The sequence below is a fragment of the Typopeltis vanoorti genome, chromosome 14, assembly GCF_054136105.1.
Source record: "Typopeltis vanoorti isolate ZY-2024b chromosome 14, IOZ_Tvanoo_1.0, whole genome shotgun sequence".
Lineage (NCBI taxonomy): Eukaryota > Metazoa > Arthropoda > Arachnida > Uropygi > Thelyphonidae > Typopeltis > Typopeltis vanoorti.
The window spans coordinates 45524566-45543947 of NC_143562.1; the positions used below are offsets into that span (position 1 = coordinate 45524566).

General features: G+C 34.4%; 1 protein-coding gene across 1 annotated transcript in view; it reads right to left on the reverse strand.

The window, feature by feature from the left end:
• The window catches only part of LOC150099417 (NPC intracellular cholesterol transporter 1-like), a 477548-nt gene extending 458540 nt beyond the window's left edge, over window positions 1-19008 (reverse strand). The window contains exons 1-2 of the mRNA XM_090404409.1: window positions 18772-19008; window positions 5665-5821 (exon numbers count right to left, since the gene is read on the reverse strand). Coding sequence (XP_090260535.1) covers window positions 5665-5821; window positions 18772-18831 — 217 coding nt within the window. The 5' untranslated portion in view covers window positions 18832-19008. The remainder of the gene's footprint in view (window positions 1-5664; window positions 5822-18771) is intronic.
• Window positions 19009-19382: the final 374 nt, after the last annotated feature.

The following is a 19382-nucleotide window of genomic DNA, read 5'->3' on the forward strand; positions in this document are numbered from 1 at the left end:
TTGACATTTTTGTTGACATCCAGGAATGCGTTAGCAGAGCTAATCTCAGGTGGTATGGTCACCTAAACAGAATGGGCGAGGAAAGATTAGCAAAACAAGTGTTCGCTGCCAGGTTGGCAGCAAAATGATCCAGAGGAAGACCAAGATATAGGTGGATTGATACGGTACAAAGTGCCTTAGACGATAGAAATATAAGATCTGATAATGTTGGAGTCTTGACAAGTAACAGACTGATATGGAGGAAAATTGTAGATAGGAAGTTAGTAATGATATAATTTTTTCATGTAGTACTATCATATCCTGTACACCCCTTGTGGGTACATGGCAGGAATTTGATGATGATGATGATGAATAAAAAAACAATTCAGTGAACAATCAGCAGAAGCAGAAATAGACTAGGAAATGACAGTATCTCATATTTACCAGAACAGTCTGCATAGTCTTCAGCACCAGACTGTAAGAGGCGAAAAATGTTGTTTGAAAAAACTCGAAAATATGATCCTTCTTATTTGAAATATGGGTCTGTGCTATCATATAATGATCCAAACAAAAGTGTGTGTGTAATCTCCTGGAAACAGTTATCAAATGATTGCATGAGACTGAGATCAGAAAAACTTTGTCACCATTTAGATACTATTCATGGGGAACATAAGAGTTAGACAACAGAGTTTTTTCAAAGAAAGGCTGAAAGATTAAAATGACAAACTAAATGTTTTTCAAAACATACTAAATTGAATGACAAATTAGTAAAATTATCTTTCAAAATTGCTTTGTTAATTACAAAAAACAAACCTCATTAGTGAAGACCTTGTCTAACCAGCAGCATAAAAATTTGCAAAACTATCCATGGTTCTGAAATATCAGAAACTTTAAAAAAAAAATTCCTGTGTCTAATAACACAATTAAAAGAAGAATAGATTGCATTGCTGATAATAGCAGGCCTACATTAATTTCGTGAATCAAACAAAGTAATATATTTGCCATTCAACTTGATGAATCTACAGATAATGCAAATGATGCTATTTTAATGGTTTCAAACATATATTTGAAAAAAGTGAATAATTTTTTTTAAAGAATATGAACTTGATTGGCAAAAGTGCACTGGGATTTGCACTGATGATGCCACAACCATGACAGGGAGAATTTCAGATTTTGTAGCAGAAGTAAAAAAAGTTTATCCAAATGCAAGCAATATTCATTGCCTTATCCATAGAGAAAACTTAGTATTTCAACAAATGGAAGAATCGCTGAGTAAAGTGCTATCAGAAGTTTCTACTTTAGTCAATTATATAAAAAGTAATTCTACTAATACAAGATTGTTTCGTATTTTATGCCAAGAGATGGATTCAAATTACGACACTCTTTGATATCAGACAGAAGTAAGGTGTTTGTCCCACAGAAAAGTTCCAAAATGAGTTTTAATATTGAAAGATGAACCACGAGTTTTTCCTCTTGATAAGAATCCCATATTAGCATCTCGTTTGTGTGATCAAAATCAGCTGGCCTGGTTGGCCGAGTGGTTAGCATATCCGCTCTCCAGAGGAAAGGCTGCGGGTTCGAATCCCGCCGGGGCATTGATATTTGTGATTGTCTGTGAAAATACTAGGGCTGGTAGTTGGCTTTGATATAGTTATGGGTGTGGATTGAGTGGTGTAGACGGAGAGTCGAAGAGTAGGTACCCTCCCTCGATGAATCTTTGGACTCCCTGGAGGTAGGAAAAAGCACCAATATATTAACACTAAACATTAAATTGCAAGCATTTCAAAGTAAACTTTCTGTGTGGTTAAAAACTTTTAAGGATAAAAAAAACACAAATGTTTCCTTCTCTTCATGAATATGTTAAATAAAATAATATTTTACTATAAACAGAAAATAAAAGGATAATAATTAACCACCTCACAAATTCTATGGTTTTTTTTTTCAAAAAATATTTTCCTAATTTGAATGAAGATAAAGAATATGATTGGAAAAAAACACCATTTGCTCCTTTCTCTACAATTTACAAATCTTCCATAGTCATCCCAAGAAGAAGAACTAATTGATATGAGAGCAGATTCAACCCTCGACTCAGAATTTGTTAATAGCGATTTACCCAAATTTTGGATTCAATTACAAAAAGAATGTCCTTTATTAGCAAACACAGCCTTAAATATGCCAACTCCTTTCGTATCTACATACCTTTATGAAACAGCATTTTCATCGTTATTGGTAATTAAAAATAAACACAGGTCCTGCTTATCAATGGAAGTATTGGAAAGAAATCTAAGAATTGCGGTTTCAAATATTTTGCCTGATACTGACTTTTTTGTGTAGCAGTATTCAAACACATCCATTGCATTAAACTTTGTTGTTTTAAGGATACTTGCGACATAAGACTGAATGATATAATCACGTAATCACAAGAAAGATATTTATTTAACCAAATATTTCGGTCTGGAAATAGCAGACCATCGTCGGTGGTATTACAAGAACAGTTTAAAAAATATACAAGCTAGAATACTAACAATAGATCGTTGAAATTAGAACATGCCGCGTGATGTTATATCACTAAGTATGAAACGAAATATTTTGAAGTACAAACATGATTGAATTTGCTATTAAAAAAAAAAAAAAAAAAAAAATAAAATAAAAAAAAAAAAAAAAAAAAAATTAATGAGTAATCTTGATTAGGCTTTCCCAGATTTTTGATATAGATATGCAGTCATTACGATTCAGGTTGGGATGATGGAGCAAGGCCTCCACGCTTTCCTTGAACAAACGTTCGAACCTATAACGGGATCTATGTAAGAGGCGCGTTTTGGACCAAAGGATGCTGTGGTCAGTTTCAATCCCGTGTTGAGCCAGACCAGACTTTTCAGGTTTATTGTGAAGAATGGATGATTGATGTTCTTGGATTCTTTTTTCAAGAGAGCGTCCAGTCTGTCCAAAGTAAGTAAATAAAAAAGGAATCTTAATCATCTAACCAGCGATAAAGCTAATGCTCTTCGCCTAGAAGTCGCTTCTTCTCTACTTAAGGCTAAACTTCCTCCTTCTAACATATCTCCTTCTGAAATGAAATCTTTACAGTCCTTGAGAAAAAATAATCACCTCATTATCACTAAAGCTGACAAGGGAAAAGCAACAGTAGTTATGGACTCAGTAAATTACAGAAGAAAACTTTCTCTTTTGCTTCGAGATCGCTCCACATATCAAGAAATTGATTATAATCCAACCAACAGACAACTAAAGAAATTAAATTCTCTCCTTGATGAAGTCATCAGTTTGGATAAAGACACAATTGAAAGACTTAAAACTCATTTTGCAAGACCTCCTAGATTTTATGGCCTTCCAAAAATCCATAAGATTGACTATCCTCTTCGTCCAATAGTAGATTGCATTGATTCTCCTACTTACCGTATAGCCAAATATCTAGCTAAATTACTGAAATCTTACATTGGCAACTCGAGTTCTTTTTTAAAAAACTCCTCAGATTTCTTAGAAAAATTAAAAGATGTCTCATTACAACCTACAGATCTTATGGTTAGTTTTGATATAGAATCTTTATACACCAATGTACCTCTTAAGGAAACTTTAAAACTACTTGCTGACATCTTTCCTCAAGATATTATAAAACTATTCGATTTCGTTATACATTCTGGTTATTTCATATGTCAAAACAAATTTTATAGCCAAGTAGAAGGAACAGCCATGGGAAGTCCTCTTTCTCCAGCTTTAGCCAACTTTTATTTGGAACATTTAGAAAAAGTCCTCTTCACATCTAGTTTCCCTCTACCATCTTTTTGGGTAAGATATATAGATGACATATTTGCTATTTGGCCTCACAGTAAAAACACTTTATCTTCCTTTTTAAACAGTATTAATTCCTTACATCATCGCATAAAGTTTACTATGGAATTAGAAGAAAACAACCAGTTATCTTTTTTAGACGTTCTCCTCATCCGATCATCTTCAAATATTCTTACAACTACAGTGTACAGGAAACCAACATTCACAGGTCGTTATATTCTGAAAGAATCAGCCCATCATCCATGTCATAAAACAGGAATTATAAAATGTCTCATCAAAAGAGCCAAAACTAATTGTTCTACTTTTGATTATCTACAGAAAGAACTTTCTACTATCCAGCAACACATGAAACTCAATGGCTTTTCTGAAAAAAGTATTCAACGTCTTCTTACATCTTATAATCCTCCACAAAACAACAAAGATTCAATACGTCGAGTACCTATTCCTTATATCTCCGGTATTTCAGAACCTATCGCAAGAATTTTGAAGAAATATGATTTAACAGCCACGTATTCTCCTATTAACAAATTGTCTTCTCATTTTCCTTCTCCTAAAGACAAACGCTCAACTTTATCTCTTCCTGGAGTTTATCAAATTCCTTGCAACTGTGATCTCTCTTACTTTGGACAGACTGGACGCTCTCTTGAAAAAAGAATCCAAGAACATCAATCATCCATTCTTCACAATAAACCTGAAAAGTCTGGTCTGGCTCAACACGGGATTGAAACTGACCACAGCATCCTTTGGTCCAAAACGCGCCTCTTACATAGATCCCGTTATAGGTTCGAACGTTTGTTCAAGGAAAGCGTGGAGGCCTTGCTCCATCATCCCAACCTGAATCGTAATGACTGCATATCTATATCAAAAATCTGGGAAAGCCTAATCAAGATTACTCATTAATTTTTTTTTTTTTTTTTTTTTTTTTTTTTTTTTTTTTTTTAATAGCAAATTCAATCATGTTTCTACTTCAAAATATTTCGTTTCATACTTAGTGATATAACATCACGCGGCATGTTCTAATTTCAACGATCTATTGTTAGTATTCTAGCTTGTATATTTTTTAAACTGTTCTTGTAATACCACCGACGATGGTCTGCTATTTCCAGACCGAAATATTTGGTTAAATAAATATCTTTCTTGTGATTACGTGATTATATCATTCATTGCATTAAACTGTTATTAAACTTCTTTTGTGTTTTTAATTCTTACTTTGTTTATTGCTAATCATTTTACATTTCATGTACTTGTACTACTGCAAGTGTACAATAACTATATCTATATAAAAATATAAGATAATGTACCATGTCAAATGTGTATGCAAGATGCTAAAAATGTAACATTTGCATTTGATTTTTGCAATATTCACTGTGTACGTTTTGTATTGAATATAAATACAATAAATATTATAATATGTTTTTATTACGATTTTTTTTTTTTTCAATGGGGACCGTGAAATATTTTAATTTTTCCAAAGGGACTTTGCATCCATAAGTTTGGAAAGCACTGATTTAGAGAGCTCTGGAAACTTGGACTTGGATGTGTTTAGGAGCACATCATCTGTATAAGAATAGAGCTAAATATGATATTTCCAATTCTAATATTAAGCCACATGAACATGCATCCTTGTCATACCCCTGACTTTTTCCATCAAACCATCTTCCTGTATTTCCTTCAATTCCAACTGCTAACTTACAAATAGACCATGTATTGATCTGTATAATGTTCTGTTTACTCAATATAACTGTAATGTTTTTAATGATGTGTTGTCTCTCAATTTTTTATGTTGCAGCAGATGACACACTAGAGCTTCTTTGCCAAAGAGGAATTATTCAAGAATTATACTGTAACTCTTACTTAAATGCTTTACATGCAACTCACCTATTTCCAAATCTGGACAGAGATTTCTAAGTGTATGAACAGCTGCAGAATCATTAAGAGGAACTGGAGGTCCATTATAAACACAAGGTGCATCGTATCCACTGAGTGGATCTACTCCACAGCTTCCAAACATCACACAATGGTTGTTATCCATTTCCTGAAAACAGTAAGTATTAAATGCATATTTGTGACTTACAACATTAATTACAAAATAGTCTTAATTATAATATAACAGCAATAATATACAATCATCTTAGTACTAATTACTTTAAAAACAACACAGTGTTAGAAAGTAACAATACACTGATGCTAAACATATAGCAGCTGAACTCAATAAGTTCATTACAACATAACTTTACATAAAAAAAAAAAATTCACTCACACACACTTTAACATCACCATGAAGAACATGGAGAAAAATTATAATTTAGTAAGCATTGATGTATCATCTCTCCCTTTTTAATAATGATACACTAGAGCTGTTTTCCAAAATATTGTCCCCCGACAACTCAAAAAAAATTCTGCAAACTCTAAACACTGTCTTAAATCTGAGTATTTTAACTGGCAAAATCAGTTCTTCAAACAAACCAGATGTGTAGTAATGGGCTCCCCATTTTTATTCTTCCACCACCTCTTTCACTGTTAACTTATACATGGAACATTTTGAAACTTTGGCATAAATTCAGCCTCTGTACCTTTCAAGCCCAAAGTATCACTGAGGTCTATAGTAGTCTGTAATTTGGCCGCATGACCCAGAGGCTCTAACATTTTGCAGTTCCTCAACAACAGTCATCCTCGAATTGGTTTTACTACCAAAGAAGGAAAATAAATAGTTCTAGTTTCCTTGCCACTTCACATTGCTATCCTGTACAGAAACTTGTGCTTTTCAAAACTTCAGCCTTCAAAACAGAACAAATTTCTTCCTGAGGTTTAGCACTGATTCTGGATCAACCGACTCTAGTAATCAAATGCAATCAAATGCTTTGGAAGTCACTCTGCTTTTCATGGAATGAAGATAAAGTCCTGAAGAATAAAGTTAAAATTTTATCTATATTTTTTCTGTCATACAGACATTGCCAGAGAATATAATGCAAAACTTTAAAGAATACATATGCAAACACAAAGTAACTGGAAACAGCAATGAGGGTGGGCACCCTCTAATGAAAGGACTATTTGACAATTTGGTTTATTATTAGAAACTTTAATGATGTTGTTTCCCTATTTCATACATCCATATTTGTTAAGGTTTGGGTGTTTTTTCAGTTTAGCTGAATCATCTGTTTCCATTTGATTATGTGGAAGATGCCTAGGCATCATCTACCCCAGCCCTGGATATCAGTAACAGATTGTTTTACACTGCATTCCCTTGATGCAACAGAAATAAAATAATGAAATTATTAAACAGTTAATTTCATCCTCAGTACCGTAACTTCATTCCATGTGAACCAGAATCTGGCATCGAAACCTACTATACATTTCTCTATGAGACAACAAATTAGAATAGTATAACTTTCTGGAACAGTCTTACTCTATCAGTATTTCTCAAATACAAGTCTTTCAGTTGAGTCCTTTGACTTCCTGGGGGGTGTCACATAATAATGATGTTTCGTCTTCTTCTCCCTCAACCCCCCCCCAAACCTTTAAATTCATCAATGATACTCTAGTGCAGGGGTGGGGAAACCCTCGCCCACGAGTCTATTTCAATTCGCCCCTTTGCTGGTGTACTCGTAGGTACATGTAAATAAAATTTTATAATAATTTAAATCGATTATAATTAAATTATTATAATTAAATTATTTAAATAATTAAATATACAAAATCAAAAATAACTATATTACATAAAATATGATCGTCATACATCTGGCAACCATCAAATCGAGACCAGCCATTAAAATAAAAGGAAATCAGGAGCATTTCTCGCAGGCAAAGTCGCCCACAGAAGTTTTTAAATTAGCAATTTTCGCCCTTGATACTAAAAAGGTTCCCCACCCCTGCTCTAGTGTATGATAAGCTCTAACCATCATGGTCAAATTTCATCCAAATTCCATGACTGAAACACTTAAAACATAATAATAAAATACAGAAATTTTAGCTGCCCAAATGGCTGTACGGATAACATATATCAAAAATATATACTATGTAAACATTTTTCTATAATATCCAAATATTAACTTCAATGGACACTTTGCATCAATGTAATTATTAACGTATATTTTAATGACCAGATTATCCAAGAACCTTGGACTTTTGTTTCCTGCTTTGCAGGTTTGCCTTCCCCTCCAGGCATATATTCTAAAATTGCTGTATTTCTTCTTATCCCAACAGAAACATAATCATACCTTTTCAATAAAATATTCTGTTTTCATTCTTGTTATTATTACTAATTAATAATACTGTTACTGCTAAACTATCAAGAAACTTTTATTTAAATTCTCAATAATGGATGCAAAAATAAATACCCAAAAAACTTATTTTATATTATACTGTGAATAGGTATTTATTAAAAGCAACTTTTATTTCAATTCTTAATAATATATGCAAAAGTAAATATCACATGAAACATCTATTAAACTCTCCAAATGAACAATTTAAACATATTTTTCAGAAGAATGAATTCTTTTCAATAATTCATCATCCTCTGATATTTCACCCATAAAATCTTCACAGGAATCAACCATATTATATTTCACAATAAGAATGGCCTTTATTGTCTCAAGTTTTGTGTTTTCTCTGCAGTCCATAATTTATTCACAACTGAAAATACTCTTTCTGTAACAGCATTTGTCCCAGGTAAGCAAAGCAAATTCCAAGGTTTTTTTATATTACCATACAGCACTTTTTTGTTTCTCAAAAAACGCAAATATCTCAACCCATCTATCTCCTGTAGGAGATTTTTTCTCCTTCCATTCTTCAATTTTTGAATCAATTATATACTTCTTTAAACAAGAAACCTCATCAAAAAGGTTATTTTCATATATTCCATGATTTTTTCCAAAATTAGAATCTATATACTCTAACGATGCCTCAAAATCATGCCATGATATCCTATTTTTAAAGTTGACCCATTTAAATGTCTTAATTTCCAGGAACTGTATGACCACATGTCCAAATATTCCAAACAGCTACTGTAAAAAGTTTTAACATGAGAAATAAACAATTTTTTTTTTATGCTTCCATCACTTCTAAAATTCTTAATGTTAATCGAGACGTTCTTTGTATTTTGCTTTTAGCATATCAAGTTCCTCTGAGACTTCAGTTATTGTACAATCATTTCCTTCAATGTTTCTGACTACTGCCTCAAAGACTGATGCCTGACTATGAAGAAATGTTACTGCAACTGAGAGGTATTATCATTAAAAAAAGAGTTCAATTATTCTTGGACACTTATCAAGGGATAAGAAATATGACTTCAATCGACTATATAATTTCAGAATCCTCTCAATCACAGACATAAAAGCTAGCCATCTACACCTTCTATCCAAAAAGAAGCCGAACTTTTGATAGAAAATAAAACAGTCCAATTCAAATTATTCAAATCATTTATTTCAATCAATATACTCTCCCTCAGCTTCGATACAGCATTTGGCAATGGTCAATTAATTCGTTAAATGAGTTTTTTTTTATATCGGTTTTTGGGATACTGTTGAGGGTCATGGTTACTGCCGCTTGAATGTTTTCGATGGTGTCGTATCACTTTCCTTTCATCGGCAAATGAATTTGGGGAAAGAGAAAGAAGTCACAGGGTGCTAAATCAGGTGAATACGGTGAGTGATCCAACACACAAACTTGGTTGTTTTTTTTTATCAAAAACTGTCTCACAATGTTTTGCACGATAATGCACCATCTCAGCACAATGAGATGGTGCATTATCATGCAAAAGTGACTAGCTGCCTGCATCACGATATTCATGCCGTACGCGACGAATTCTTGCTATCAATCGATTCAAAACTTCGAGATAAAACTCACCATTGACCGTTTGGCCAAGCAGAACAAATTCTTTGTGGATAATGCCCTTGGAATCATAGAAACAAATCAGCATTGTCTTTACTTTTGACTTCTCCAAGCAACTTTTTTTTCAGATGCCCCTCTTCTGGTGGTCTCCACTCAGCACTCTGGCACTTTGTTTCGGGCTCATACTCAAAACACCATGTTTTGTCACCAGTAATGATCGTTTTAAGGAAGTTTGAGTTCGTACAAGTGGTTTTAATGAGGTCCTTGCAGTGTTCGATTCGATACTTTTTTGGACGTCGGTCAACTTGTGGGGAACAAATTGCAGATTCAATTTAAGAAGGCCCAAACCCTCGGTCAAAATGTTGTGCACAGTTGATTTTAGAATTCCCAATTCATCTTCAATCAATCTCATGGACGATTTCGGGTTTTCTTTGATGAAATCATGTACTTTTTTGGATGTTAACTTCACTCAGTCCAGTTTTTGGACGGCCCAGCTTTTCGTCGTCCTCAAGCGTCTCACGACAAATTGCTTAAACCACTTGTAAACTTGAGTAAGAGATAAGCATTCATCACCATATGCTTTTTTTTGAAGCATTTAATGCATTTCGGTAAAACTTTTACCAAGTTTAAAAAGAAAAGTCAATCGCAGCTCTTTGTTGGAAACTCATTTTCTGACCGTTCGTCAAAACACACTGTCACTCTTGGCACTATAACTCAGCCTCTAATGAAACAAATGTCATAAACAGTTGACACAACACTAATGATGGTTGTCACTTTCGACAACAAAAAGATACAACAGGTGGTGCCACTGGTTCAACTTCTGCTTCTTCACAGAGTTCTTTCAAAGATTCTACTCTGACAGTGTAAATGTAAAAATGGCTATAAATTTTTGTTACAATAGACTATGTCTAATGGTAAAGGATCAGCTGCAGTTTGAATGGCATTGTGAACTATGAGCTGCACAACCTACTCCAATACTTTGCTCTAAACTTCTGTTCAATATAGCAAAGACATTGTTAATACCCTTTCTAGCTACACCACCAAAATCGGTATTTGCATTATTGGCACAATATGCAACAACCTTCTTAGATAAACTGTTTTTTTCAAGAACAGTTAAGATAGAATGCTGATAAGCTATGCAGTTTCCCCAGGTAGGGACACAAAATCAATAATCTTATTCTTCACACCACTATTTGAATCAAAATAACAAATGATAGTAGGGAAAAGTTTTACATTTTTATGGTTTGATGCACCAGAAAACACAGATATAAAGTTTATATTTTGCAATTCCTTATCAAGCTCTTTCAATGTATGTGAATGCTAATACATTCTTGATGATAGCTTCTGCTTTTGTCCTTGCACATGTGAATTTGATGTCGAATAATTTGTGGATCAATTTGGATGTCCATGGATCTAAAAGTTTGATTATGATATATGGTATGGAAAGAAAACACAGCCTCTGCAACCACTAATTCTCTTTCTTTCATCCCAAATTCAGTTTGACGAAGAAAATTTGTCATCTTTAGAGATGAAGAAACTAAATGCCTTGTGATATCTCGTTTTCCTCCAGAGGTCACAAGAATTTTCCTAAACAGATTGTACATGAAACATATCCCTCCTGTTCATACTCCTTAATAAAGGGATACTCTTTTTTCAAATTATCTGTCAGTTTGCAATCACTTCGTTTTCTTTTTACTGACATGGTTTAAACCTGATTATTAAAAAATAATTAAATATTTTAAAATAATTATAAACTTTCCAATTTTTAAACATATAAAAAAAAGACACAGCAAAGTATCACTTCTGCAAATACCTGGGATCCATGATATCAAAAACAACAATTGTAATACTATGTCTACAGGTAAAACTTTGATTTTGAAACATACAACAAAATATTGTTTAAATTACCATTACTATACCCATGGTTGATATATATCGTTTTGTGGTTTCCTTGGCTCCACAATTGATTTTGTATCGACATGAGTGAGGTACTGAAAGACCTCAAACTAACAATAACTTAAATTACCTTTATTATTAAAAAGGGAAAACACAGCTTTTGCTGTCAAGCATAATTGTTTATTTTATGAATGAAATTTAAAAGCAACAGATATCATATCTAAACTTTGTTTTATGATAATAATTATAATATTTATTACGGGCATTAGCCCAATTACAATTTGTTATAGATGGTTGTAAATTGCACAGTAAAAATAGGTAATATTTTTACAAAACAGAATACAAATTACATGCATTAATCATACGCTATGTAAATTATAGTAGTAAAAGCAAAACATAAAATGTTGATATTACATCAATTTAGATTACAGTGATTAATGATGATAATTTTGTCAAACTTTAAAATAAAAGTTTGCCATATAATCAAAAAATAATTTTACATGAAAAGTTCCTCAGAATAAACAATTAATGTAAGTATGTTTGTAATTTACTCTTTCTCTTAAAGTGAATAAAATATTTTAAATGCTGTACGTTTTGCTGGACACATACTGCTATACAGGACCGATAAATACTGTACAATACAGCATAATGCTGTACATCTGGTCACATAAACGTATATGTATGTCGAGGCAGGTTTGGTGGTTAATATTTTAAGGCACTGACTCTGTGATGGCAATACCTCACCAAAAAAATAACGACAGCGACCTCAAAATCTGGTGGCAGCTTCAGACGAACATGGGAATTGCAGCCAAATACAGTAATCTTTCAAATGTCTAACCTTCAAATGAATGAACCATCCATTAACAAACTTCTGAATGAGTTAGGGCAACAACTGACTTCTGGTACAGTCTCATGCATGTAATTTTATCTTCAGTTATACACTGACAAACTACTCTCCCACTGTGTGGTTGAATAATTGAGGGATCACTGTACAATCAAAATCAAGTCCCTCTAAGAAAGGGGAGGGAAGAATTTTTTTTCTGTGCTAATGAATTAAATAACATTCTGGCCGTATCTCTCTCTCTCTGTGTGTATGTATGTATGTGTGTATGTCTGTATGTGTGTGTGCGTGCGCATGCATGTGCAAGCATCGATTTCAGTCTGCTACAACACAACTAATAAAGTTGTGTCCATAGCAGCCTTACCTCATCAAGATATAACAGAATAACATCAAGATGCTTCAAAAACTGAATTTAGCTTCACGGCTGTAAGGAGAACTGCAGAGACAAAAATAATCGATACTTAAGCATCTCTAGGGGACAAATAATTCTTTATGCAGCTAATCTTAAAGGATATGGGAATGCTTACATATAGTGCATGCAGTATTTTAACTAAAGCATTTTACTGTATTGTGTTCAAAGTTATCCTAGATATTGCTAACTGCCTGACAGTTGTCTGTCCTGTAAGGAGACACAAACAAGAAATACACTATCCACTTTATATACAACTGCATTCCATTGCAAAGGCTGTTATTGTTGTTGTTATTATTATTCTAAGACCCCGTGGAGTTACAGACTCATCTAAGAGGTTCATCCCTTTTGTCATACACACAGCTGATCATACTATGCTTTAAACACATTCAAATTCTCTGCAGACACCAAGCTCTTGGGCAATGCATTTCAATTCATTCACATCTCTCCATGCAAAAAATCTGCTTCTCACTCCCTTACTCACACCCTCCTTATACAGCTTCTAGAGATGACCCTTGTTCTCCCCAATCTCCCATCATTTTATGAAAAACCTCTTCAACATTAATCCTATAACAGTCCCTTACCAACTTGCATCCACTAGACTCTGTAAACTGCATCATCTCAACCTTTCTTCATATTCAACATTCCAGATCAGAAATTGCTTTGATCAATGGCCTCTGGGAGGGGGGGCCCCCTCTCCAACATCTCTTCATCCTTCAGAAAACCAGGAGGTGACCAAATCTGTTCACAGTAGTCCATATGTGGCCTAATCAGAACTTTATACAATGGAACCAGGATCTCCTTACTTCTACAAGTTGGTGTCCCCCACATCATTCCCAGAATTCGTTGTACTGTTCTCACAATTTTGGCAATATGTCCTCTAAATTTCAGATCCTTATCTGCTATCACCCCAAGATATCTGATTTCCTCTACCTCCAACAATATATCCCCACCAAGAGTAAATTCTACATCCCATTGTTTTCCAAATTTTAAAACCTTACATTTCACAACATTGCATCTCTACTCCCATACCTGTTCACTCAGTCTATTATAAATTTAGTTCAATCCTTTATCCAAGTGTGAGCAAACAAAGTTTGTGCCTGAACGTATCTTCAGGACTGGGGTAAAGTGGTACAACACCAGGCAACGCGTTGCAAAGGTAGAGCAAGCTAACATCACTCCTATCTCAGTATCTCCCATAATGCAAAAAACATTTCCTTGTGGATATGTATAATGTTATGCATTAAGGGAAAGGCCACTACTCAGACTAGTTTTGACCTTTATTGAGGTCTCTTCAGTGGGAACCAGGCCCAAGTGGAGAAACCAGGCAGAAGCATTAGCAAGGTCATCTCTACCGGTGTTGTACCACCTTACCCCAGTCCTGAAAATACTTTCAGGCGCAAACTTTGTTTGCTCACACTTGGATAAAGGATTAAACTAAATTTATTATAGTCTAATCAAGTGAAAAATAAACTTTCAACACTCAGTCTATTCTAGTCTTCTTGTATGGCCACATCTGCTCTACTCCTCATAGTTCATCCCAACTTTCCATTATTTGCAAACAACTGTATATCCCCATTCAAATATTTCCCGATATCATTAATATACAGATTAAACAGCAATGGCCCAAACACCCTGTTATTAATGTAATGTTTCCATTAATTTAAATCTATGTAAGCTCCTACCTTGATTTTCTGTTTAAGTATTGCTGCAAGATATAAATAATCAGAAAATCAAAGCAGGAACTTCGAAAACTTAGCTGCAGCTTCAGATTTTACAGATAAAATATATGCAAACAGCATTGCAATATATAATCAAAACCCAGAATGAGTTAAAGATGTCCTAAAACATCAACCTTGGATTGATACATGAATTCAAAGTCAGGAACTAAATGACAATAAAATTTACAAGTTACTTTTATTTATTATTATTATTATTATTATTATTATTATTTCGGGCGAATTCAAAAGTGAATATTACCATAGGCTTTCATATAAAAATTGCATGATAATGTATATTTTGGGATGAAAATTAAGCTTTTCATCCTGAAATGTACATCATCATACAATTTTGTAGCACCATATCATATGCACTCTTCAATAAAATGCTCTGCACATAACAATTTTAGTATTCCAAGACCAAGATGTAATCTTCTACAAAGGGAAGGGGATATTTGCTATAATTAATCCCAACTGAAGTTCTGGAAGCAGTACTTGATGCTGAGATAGCAAGGATAGTTCCCCACTAAATGAAAAAAATGAATGCAAACTGGAGGGGGAAAAAAACATTCGCTTTCTACCACTAAAGAGTGGTACAAAGGAATACGAGAATGATGGTGGGAAGGGGGGTAAGAAAATTAATTATTGCAATGTTGATTCTCTGGAATGCCAGGTATAAATAGAAATTGAGGAACTTATAATTGAGGAAAAAATAACAGAAATGAGATGGAGAAGTGACTGGTTGTCAGATAGATAGACAGGGGAGTGGTATCCTTAAAAAGTAAAGTTGCCAGCAGAGAACTATAAGGATCTGTTTTAGAACCATTATTGTTAACTTCTATGTTAATGATATTGGGATAAGCTTAACTGAAGCAAAGATTAGGAATCCTGCATCCTGCAAGATGTGATCTTGCAGGATGATCTCGATAGACTATATGAGTGGCAAGAAAGTAAAGCTAATAGTTTAATGTTGCAAAGTATTTGGTAGGCAAGTCTGAGATGCAAAGTATACAATTAAGTGGGAAATTTTGAAGGAGGAATAAGAGACAAGATATCTGAGAATAATGGTGGACAGGGACTTGAATTTTAGCAGTCACACTGCTAAAATTATAAGAATATCACAATGAATTATGGTAATGATGAGAAGGACCTTGATATGCAGAAGCAAAGAGTTATGGTTCCCTTATACAAGACTTTGATCACATGTGGACTACTGTGTGCAGATCTGGTCACCTAATTTTCAAGTAGATCAGGGCAGATTAAGGAATACAACTTGCAGAGCCTAGTAAATAGAAGAGAGGTAACAGAGGCAAATTAATATTATTATTATGTGACACCTCCAGCAAGTCCAAAGACATTGAGAGAAAGCACCTACTCTACAACTCTCCACCAGGAATTTGAAGGCAGTAGTAGATAAAGAGTTGAAATTTAGTGGGCATATTACTAAAGTAGCTAGGGTAGCTCACATGATAACTTGGTTAATAAGGAACATAATAACAAGCAGAGATAATGGGGTTATCATTCCTCTTTATAATGCTCTGATACAACCGCATCTGGATTACTGTGCTCAGGTCTGGTCACCTGGGTGTCTTGTGGATGAGGAAGGGGTGGAGAGGAACCAGAGACAAGTGACCAAGATAGTGATATGTAGGCTGCTTCCTATGAGGATAAATTAAGGGTTTGTGGGTTGCAAAAGTTGGTGAAAAAGAAGGGATATGACAGAAACATTTAAGTTACTTAATGGCTTTTATAGGTTTGATGCAGAGGAAATGTATCAGCACATGGCTAGAAGGGGCAGAACAAGAGGTCATCCCCTGGAAGTTGGATGAAAGTGTGGTTAGCAATGGCATGATGACTAGATTTTTTACTTGGAGAGTGGTGAATGAATGGAATGGACTACCTGAGTCAGTTATGAGTGCTTTCGTCTGTTAATGGTTTCAAGCAGAGGTTCAATAGATACTGTGTTGATAGTGTGGACCTTCCATGATGAATCTTAGGACTCCATGGAGGTGCTTGTGCAATATACTAATAATAATGTCTTCTTGAATAAAATTTCTTCATATATCTAACTACAAAAACATTCATGTCTTTTCATCCATTAGATTCCATCCAGATCATGTTTCCTTCCACCCTGACAAAGAAAACTTGTTTCACTAACCTTTCCTCTCCTATTCTAAGCTGTTGTACCACCTGAGATTAGCTCTACAAACACATTCCTGAATGCTAGCAATGACAAGTTCTTTACTAATATCTTCATTTTTAATATGATACTGCAACTGATGTCATCTGTTCAGACTCAATCTTTCTCAGAACTCTCATATCTGTGGTCTCCAGTCTTTAAGAGCTTACCAATTTTATCACTTTATCAAACACAGCTGCTGGCCAACCAGACTGGCAGCTGTGTTTGATTTCTAACTCAGATGTCGGCCTGGTTAGCCGAATTGTTGGCATATCTACTCTCCAGCCAAAAGGCTGCAGGTTCGAATCCTGCCATGGACATGAATGTTTGTGACTGTCTGTGAAAATACTAGTGGTGACAGTGGATGGTAGGTGGCATTGGTGTAGATGATGCAGTTTACTATAGTTGATGGATGGAGGAGTGAGTAGTGTAGACGGACAGTTGTAGAGTACCCTGGAGGTGTCAAGTAATAATAAAAATAATAATATAATAAGTTAAAATTGGTTTGAACACTAGTGTCATATACAGCTAGTGTAGTGTTTGACTAATTTCTCTCTTACTCCACATAAATTTATTCAGTTGACTTGCTTTAATGGATGTTGATTTAATATGGATAAGTGTACAGATGGGCATTTTGGTATACGAAGATTACAAGCTGTACACCACACTGAGGAACTGCACTCCAGGAAATATGGGGTGGGGGTAATAGCAGATAGACAGTTGAAGTCTAGAGGGCATACTGCTAAAGTAGCCAGGTAGCTCACAGGATTACTTGTTATTAAGGAAGATCATGCCTCTTTATAATGCTTTGGTAACACTACATCTGAATTACTGTGCTCAGGTCTGGTCACCTGGGTTTTTTGGGATGAGGAAGTGGTGAAGATGATCCAAGACAAGTGGTCTGTGGGATGCTTCTTATGAGGATTTGTGAGAAAAAAAAAAAAGGGGGGAGGGGGAATATGATAGAAACATTTAAGTTACTTAAAGGATTTTACTGTACTTATGCAAGTGTTTAGCACTTGGCTAGAGGGAGAAGAACAAGAGGTCATCCCTAGAAGTTGGGTAGGAGTGTGGATAGGTAAGGCATGAGGACTAGATTTTTTGCTTGGAGAGTGATGAATGAATGGAACAGACTGCTTGAGTCAGTTGTAAGTGCTCTGTCTGTTAATGGTTTCAAGGAGAGGTATATGATAGATATTATGTCAATAGTTTGGGTCTCTCACTATGAGTCTTAGGACTTCATGGAAGTGCCTATGCAATAATAATAATAATAAAATAGGATGAGAAAAGCGGATATGATTGAGACATAAAAGTTGGTGAGAGGTTGTTATCAGATTAACGTACAGGAGATTTTTCATAGATTAGAAGTAAACAAGAGGCCATACCTGGAAGCTATATATATATACACAGGGTGTGAGCAACGGAGTGAGAAGCAGATTCTTGTATGGTGAGCAAATGTGAATGTAATATACTGTGTGAAAGTTTTACAAGTGTAGTGAAACTGCGAATAGGTATGAAAATTGTGAATAACTTATTATATTAAATTATATTATTATATAATATTATTAGGGATGATAAGCCACGCTTTAATGATCTTTTATTTGCATGAGAATGTGGACCTCCATGATGTCTTCTGATTCCATGGAGGTCAGATGTTAATAATATTTATAATAAGTGGCACCGCTTAAGACAGGCTGTCTCTAGGTGGTCACCAACTTTCCTTACTAATAAGATCCTAGTCAAGATGATTAAAAGAGGAAGACGATATTTAGTTGCAACCGTATGAATTACAAGAAATAATATTTTCCCCACTCCAACCATGGTCGTAGTTAATTCGAAGTTACCGTTAATTTAAAATAATAATGGTGTGTTCTTCAGAAATAAAGACAAGCTCCATAATGAGAATGATGCATGAAAATTATAGTAACAGACATAATGAAAATCGAACAGCAGAGATTTAGACAGAGCCTTCGAGGAAATGCAAGCTTTTGGACTACTTTTTTATTAATTTAGATATAATTATTTGTCTTATGCTTTTTAAATTCTTAACAATTCTGATGTGCACAGCGCCGCAGAGCTCTTCATTGACTAATAAAAAGTAAACTATTCTTACCTGAGATAAATAACAACACATCAAAAAAATAGTACACTTTAAAACTAGAATGGACTTCATGTTTGATGAGCGACTCCTTAATCTGAATTATAACTTGGGATAGCAGTTCACTTTAAACCAGAAATTAAATTAGTGACACTTTCTACATAAACACAGAAGGCACTACGATTACCAGATTATTACTGTAACATGATTGGCATTATATGACATTAGCAGTAGCTTATTGCTGATAGGCTTTCTTCAAATCAGCTGAGGAAGGTCACATGATCCTTTCGATGCAAAGGTCATACACTTTGTGAAGGTAAACACTACGTGAATTAGGGATGATGTTATACTGCGGTGAACGTCGACCTTTGAAGCAAATCGTTAAGGTCTACATCTTCACATGATTGGTCTGTATTAATATCAACCTTTAAGCTGTTCTATATAAAACGATTACTCATGAAATATAGAACAAGTATTAGTAACTATAACAACCGAAAATTAAACGACACTGATATTAAAAACTTTTTGCTGTCCATAACAGTTTTATTTCTATTCAGATCATTATAATTCCCACAATTAATAATGACGGCCGAAATTATTTCTATTAAGAAAATTGATCAGCAATG